The sequence below is a fragment of the Quercus lobata genome, chromosome 4 (assembly GCF_001633185.2).
Source record: "Quercus lobata isolate SW786 chromosome 4, ValleyOak3.0 Primary Assembly, whole genome shotgun sequence".
Taxonomy (NCBI): Eukaryota; Viridiplantae; Streptophyta; class Magnoliopsida; order Fagales; family Fagaceae; genus Quercus; species Quercus lobata.
This window is the reverse complement of record NC_044907.1, coordinates 89,055,533-89,061,858: the sequence shown is the minus strand read 5'-3', so window position 1 is coordinate 89,061,858 and position 6,326 is coordinate 89,055,533. Positions and strand designations below refer to the sequence as shown.

The window sequence follows — 6,326 nt, the reverse complement described above, 5'->3', positions numbered from 1 at the left end:
TCTAAAAACTATAACCATCTAAACAAGAACCAACTATTTATCGTTTGTTGTTTGAGTGAAGTTAGGAGTTTAGCATATAACAAGACCCAATTATGCAGGGGGATTCACTTATAACAGTTCCCTTCCTTATTTTATAGAGTCATTGGCTCTGTACATAAATTTGTTCTTTTGTATTCTCTGGACTCCTCTGCCCATTTTACAAGGAGTCGTCTTTTTGCAACAAAAAGGACTATATGGTTATCATTTCAATGCAAAAAACATATCGTGGTAGTTAGAGTCAGAAATGTGCCATCCCGTTGAGGTGCCTACTGTGTAGGAGTTCTATGGGTCATACACAATATACCTTATTTATTTACAATTACAGTACTCTTTTTGGGCTGCTTTTTGGTGTATGATTCCTGTTTTAGAGACTTGTTTAATTAGATTTTCCCAAACTAATCAGAAAATAAACCATAGACAAATTATCTTAAAATATATTTTTGACAAGAATTATTGCCGTGTTTTGTACATGTGACTGCATGTCATTATTCTACAAAAATCTCTGATTTTCTTCACAAGAGAATGCAGAAACTGTGAAAGAATCTGCAAACCATCTTAAGAATTTTCTCTAGGGAAATGATCGTATGGGTACTTGAAGTTTCTGGTCAGTTTTCTCACTCCTTTGCTTTTAAATTTTAATGTATGATCTGCAGCTAGAACATGTTGAAGTATTCAGGGCATAGATACTTTGGTTTGTGTATTTTGTGTTTCCATATGATTTCCTTGTACCCACTCAAACTTATGAGTTTACTGCCACAAATCTAGAAGAGGTTCCTTAGACTAAAGAGTACCAAAGTTCTAGTGTTGGTGATGGGGTTCGTTCAAAAAGAAAGTTCTATAAAATAATTCTGGAGTTATAAGACCTCTACATTGGGAAGGCAAAATGGGACGTTTTCAGATGTTACAATTGAGAGTTTACATTTGCAATAATTTCGTAAGTAGAATATTTTTAATTCTTTTTTGTAGTGAATATTCTACGGAGTTAGAACCCTCAGAGTAGTTTTCTACTTTGTCATCAAATCTGTGTGAGTTTTCATTGTTTTATAGTGCTTATTGTTACTATAAGATTTGGTGTTATTAATTTATTGTGTTTGAATTAACTATTTGTACTATTTATTGGAATAAATAACAACCTAGTCATTCAATCAGCGGCCAAAGTAATTCATATAAATATATGATATGGTGGGATATTACATTAATAGGATTTGAGATCTTACATACCAAAATATATGATACTGACAGTAAATAAAATTTTCAAGGTTTTCATCATACTAAATTGGTTATGTATTTTTCAAGAAAGTCAAAATATTAGCACAATAAAAAAATTCAGAAAATAAATCTACGTAATTGGCATTATCCCTTGTGTGTGTGTTTGTTTCAAAAAAAAATTGAAGAAAAAAAATTCGAATCATGACCCTAAGTTGAATTAAACTACACCATAAGATTAATTTATTTCCTTGAATTTTTGTTAAGCCACTCTCTAATTTTTTTCGTGTTTAAAGCCTCAAAAGTTTAAATGAAATAAAAACACAAGATCCACTTTTATTTGAACACTAGAATAATGTAGCATAAAAACATCTATAAAGTTCAAACTTTCACGGCATTTTTGATACATTCCCTTCCCATAAAGGCTTTTATTTGCAAATAAACACACATTACAGTAATAGAACCAATCAATGTACATGAGGACAACTCCTTCACCAGAAGAGAAAGGAAAAAAATCCATTGATAATTTCAGCAACGGATATTAACCTAGCCTTATCAAAGAGATTTAATCTCTTTCAATAGTTTCATGCTCCTGCAGTTAACAAAAAAGTTCGTTAGTTCACCATTCCATACTGTGATAAAATCAAAAACAATTAATAACTATTGCATGGATCATTGATAAAAGAGAATGGAAAAAAAAAATTACAAGAAGGTGACAAATTCTATCTAGCTATTGATTATGAATGTGAAATGAAAATCTAATTGTGCAATTAGCTAGGATCATCTAATTGAAATTAATACAAAGGTAAACATAAAATTTGCATGCTTTATGTTTTAAAGAAGTTTTTGCAAACTAACTAAAGAAAATAAACAAAAGGAAAAGTTAATGGATGTTCTAGGAGTATTAGTCTAGTAAATATTTTTAGAAACATTTAATGGAAAAAGAAAAAAACAACTGACTTTTTTTACAAATTTTTATATTTTTCATAAAAGTTGTATTAAAAGTTTATTATTAACAAATACTCTAAGAGCATCCGTTAACAGGATCCATAAACAAAATGACTAGGATACACTACTCAGGATAGTCTTGTAATTAAAATTAAATACTTGGTCTACTTGGTCTACCTCTGAGGTTCCCCAAACCAACAAAAGTATTTTTTATCAATTGTAGTTCCTTAAGGACTTCTTCCATACTCATTCTCTTTTTTGGGGATTCCATTGAACATAAAATTCCAATGTTAAAGATTGAGAGTAAGAACTTTTGCATGTTAGCATCAATTTGCTTAGACTCCTCATTGTTATCAGCTTCTTCTACTTCAATTTCGTTGGCATTGTCATCATTGTTATCAACTTTTTCTTTTGCAATTATTGTCGCAGTTGTTTCTCCCATTTCTGTAGCTTCTCTTGGTAAAAGCAGTGGGTCAACAATTTGAACAAGTCTTTTTGGTAGTGCCATTTTAACAAAGTTATGGAGATTCAAACCATCTCTAAACATATCATTAGTGGGCCTCCTTCCAGTGAACATTTCCAACACAAGAACTCCATAGCTATATACATCCCCCTCAGTTGATGCTTCACCACCAATACCATACTCTACAACTCATGAAATATAAGAGAATTTAGCAATTCTCCATATATAATGAAAATATGGATTTAAGGTCTACAAAAGGTAACGCCAAGAAAATAAAATGAATATATATTAAAAATATTATATGACATATGTTACTACTTCCAAAATGGGAGGAAGGCTTTCGTAACTTTACCAAGAGAATTTTGATTAAGGTAATATATGTGTAACAAAGAATACATGAAACTTAGTCAAAGGACTGCAACCATCAGCAAATCAACTTTGGCATTTCTCAAAGTTTAATTCATATTTAAATCTTATTTTTGCTTTAAAATTTTCAATTTCATGAAAAATATAAAATTAATTCTATGCTTGTGTGCGTATCCACGCGAATATGTGTTCTAAGAGACATAGAAATACTAAGCAAGAGAGTATTTGTTTACATTAATGGTACGAATATTGAAAAGACTATTTGCTTGAAATTCAAGGAGTTAAATCCTATCTCATGATAAAGTGACCAAAAAAAGAGTAATATATTTGAATAGGTAAGGATTTAAAACTGAATAGGAAAGGTAATACCTGGAGCAGTGTAGCCGATAGATCCTTTTAATCCGATTGTGCTTGTATGCTTCTTGGAAGAATCTTTAGTAGTTGTGAGGAGCCTTGCTAAACCAAAATCGCTAGCATGAGCAATCATCTCATTATCGAGAAGAATGTTACTCGGCTTTAAATCACAATGAATGATTTTTTGCTCACAACGATTGTGAAGATAACATAATGTAGAAGCTACATCAATGGCAATAATAAGTCTTTGAAAAAAGCTCAAATTTTGCGATTGATATTCACTATCTATCATTGGATGAAGCCACATATCTAAGCTCCCATTTGTCATGAATTCAAATATTAGAGCTTTGAATTCATCACCATTATAATTTATACTGGAGCAACAACTTAAGATCTTTAAAAGATTTTGATGCCGAACATTTCTTAACACATTGCACTCTGCCATAAAACTCTTGGGAGCTCCTTTTGTTTGAAGGTTAAGGACCTTTACAGCAATTAGTCTTTCATGTTGCTCAAGAATCCCTTTATAAACTGATCCAAAACTACCAGATCCAATCAAATTGTTGAGAGAAAATCCATTAGTCGCTTGATGAAGCATTTTGTACGAAATTGTCGGAAGGAGATCAATATTTGAGACTATAGATGATGGTTTCTTATTTGACTTTTTCCTCCAATAGAGAACGAGAAGGGATGACACTAGAAGAATACATGTAACGACATAAACAATTGTGATTGTCAGTCTAGAAGCAAGGGACTTTCTTTATTTTGTAACTTTGTGGCATGTTGGTAATTGCAACTGTGGAATGCCCCCACAAAGCTTATTGTTTCCAATAACAAATATCATATTTACATTTCTGAAAACTCCTCTCACTACAAAAAACGCGCTCTAGAGCTGCATTTTGGAGCTGCATTTTTCAAAAACGCAGCTTCAAGGTGCTGTTTGAGCTGCGTTTTACAAAATGAAAGATTCTCTAGACCCTTTGGAATTAATCCTGATAAGCTTTTTGTGAAACATCTAAATGTTCAAGGCCTTTCAAGGAAGCCATTGATGAAGGTATGTTCCCATTAAAGGAATTCCCTTGCAAGCCTAGGTACACTAAGTTAAAGCAATTTCCAATTGTTGTAGGAATTTCACCAGAAAAATTGTTTTTAGAGAAATCGAGTGAATCAATATTCTTCAAACCGTCTACTTCAACAGGTAATTTGCCACTAAATGAGTTGTGGGATAAATTGAGTAAAAGTGACAAAGAAAAAATTTGAAAAACCTGTTGGGATATGACTCCACTTAGGTAATTTTGTGAAACATCCAACTGTTGTAAACGTTGACAAGTACCAATACTTGGAGGAATGCTTCCTTCTAAATTGTTTTGAAACAAAAACAATTCAACCAATTAAGTGAGGTTGCCAATAGAGCTTGGGATTTTCCCTGAAAATTTGTTTCCATTTAAATACAATCCTTGCATCTTTTGAAACTTCCCGAAACAAGTAGGTATCATACCTGTGAGAAGATTATTCTCCATACCCAAGACATTTAAGTTGATGAGATTCTGCAATGCAACAGGAATGGTTCCAGATATTTTATTGCCTCCCAAATAAAATCCAGTGAGTTGTGTTGACAAGTTGCCTATAGAACTGGGCAAGACACCTTCAAATTGGTTTTTCGTAAATGCTAGAACATTTATTTTGCTACAGTTTCTTAGAGACGTTAAAAATTCCAAATCCCTTCCTAATTTATTCTTACTTATATGCAAGAATTTAAGATCTCGTAGATAACCCAAATTAGTTGGAACTGATCCCACAAAGCTATTATTGCTAAGGTCAAGTATTTGAAGTTTAGATGCATTGCATAAAGAACTAGGGATTGGCCCAAAGAATTTGTTCTCACTTAATAAAAATTGTTGGAGATTAGGGAGAGTATGGCCTATATTTTCTGGAAGGGCACCACTAAGTTGGTTTAGTGTAACTGCCAAGGCTCTAATAGATGATATATTGTAGAGAGAAGGGGAGACCATACCGTTCAGTTTATTGGTTCCAACTGCGAAATATGATAAGCTTTTCAAACGGCCTACGCTTTCTGGAATATTTCCCTCTATTTCATTATAGGCTGCCGAAAACATTTCGAGAAATGAAAGATTTCCCAAGAAACCTGGGATTCCTCCTACGAAAATTTCTGGCCACCCGAAGAGATATAAGCTTGGTCAAAGAGCCAAGCTCCGTGGGAATTTTCCCAGTAAGTTTGTTTACCGAGACGTTCATCAGCCTTAGTTCGGAGCAGTTGGACAAGCTTGTTGGAATTTCTCCTCCAAGCGTGTTATTGAAAAGATTGAGATCTCGCAGTCGGAACAAATGACCAGCTTCTTTTGGAATTTCACCATAGAAGCTATTGTTTTGAAGGTGGATGGCCCTAAGAAAAGTGAGGTTGCCAATGTATGGTGAAATGGTTCCACCCAAATTATGGGCTTCTAGTTGTAAGGTTGTGACTCTTTGATGACGGCGGCCACATGTAATTCCATGCCAGTTGCAGAACTGGATAGAATCATTCCAGAAGCTCAAGATTCCATGTGGGTCATAATTAATGGATTCTTTAAATTTGAGTAGAGCCAAATGATCAGTTACATTTGTTGAAGGGACAGAAGTGGTAGGTTGCAAGCATAGTAGGGTTATAGCAAAGAATAGAATGATATGAAGGAATGTAGAGCATAATAATGCAAGAAAATTGGGGTTGTGAAGCTTCATTGGTTTGGACAAGCAGGAAACTGGTGAAATTTTAGTGCGAGGTAGAGGTAGATACACAAGTTTGTATTATATATAGGCTGTTTCGGTTATTAGTGGCTCCTGAAAATAATAAAAAACTTGAATCTTTCAAAATAAAAATAATAAAAAACTTGTAAACATACAAAATTTTACAATTTCTTTTTACTAACAAAATGAAAACGCAAAAAGGGACTAA

The 6,326-nt window shown here is 33.2% G+C and overlaps 1 protein-coding gene across 1 annotated transcript; it reads right to left on the bottom strand.

Moving 5' to 3' along the window:
• Positions 1-1,829: 1,829 nt before the first annotated feature.
• LOC115986101 (probable LRR receptor-like serine/threonine-protein kinase At3g47570) lies at positions 1,830-6,112 on the bottom strand. Its single transcript, XM_031108961.1, has 6 exons — positions 5,545-6,112; positions 5,162-5,333; positions 3,392-4,044; positions 2,576-2,838; positions 2,371-2,533; positions 1,830-1,837 (listed from the first exon to the last, which is right to left on the bottom strand). Exons 1-6 carry the CDS (start codon positions 6,110-6,112, stop codon positions 1,830-1,832), a joined length of 1,827 nt encoding a protein of 608 aa, XP_030964821.1.
• Positions 6,113-6,326: the final 214 nt, after the last annotated feature.

What these genes read in the sequence shown, in the direction of transcription:
- LOC115986101 (XM_031108961.1), bottom strand. Translation starts at nt 6,112, where the DNA reads ATGAAGCTTCACAACCCCAATTTTCTTGCATTATTATGCTCTACATTC. An exon ending in ATCTCTTCGGGTGGCCAGAA is followed by an intron (nt 5,334 to 5,544) that starts ATTTTCGTAGGA and finishes TGGCAGTTACAC; the next exon opens with TAAACCAACTTAGTGGTGCC. An exon ending in TTGATAACAATGATGACAAT is followed by an intron (nt 2,534 to 2,575) that starts GCCAACGAAATT and finishes AACAATGAGGAG; the next exon opens with TCTAAGCAAATTGATGCTAA.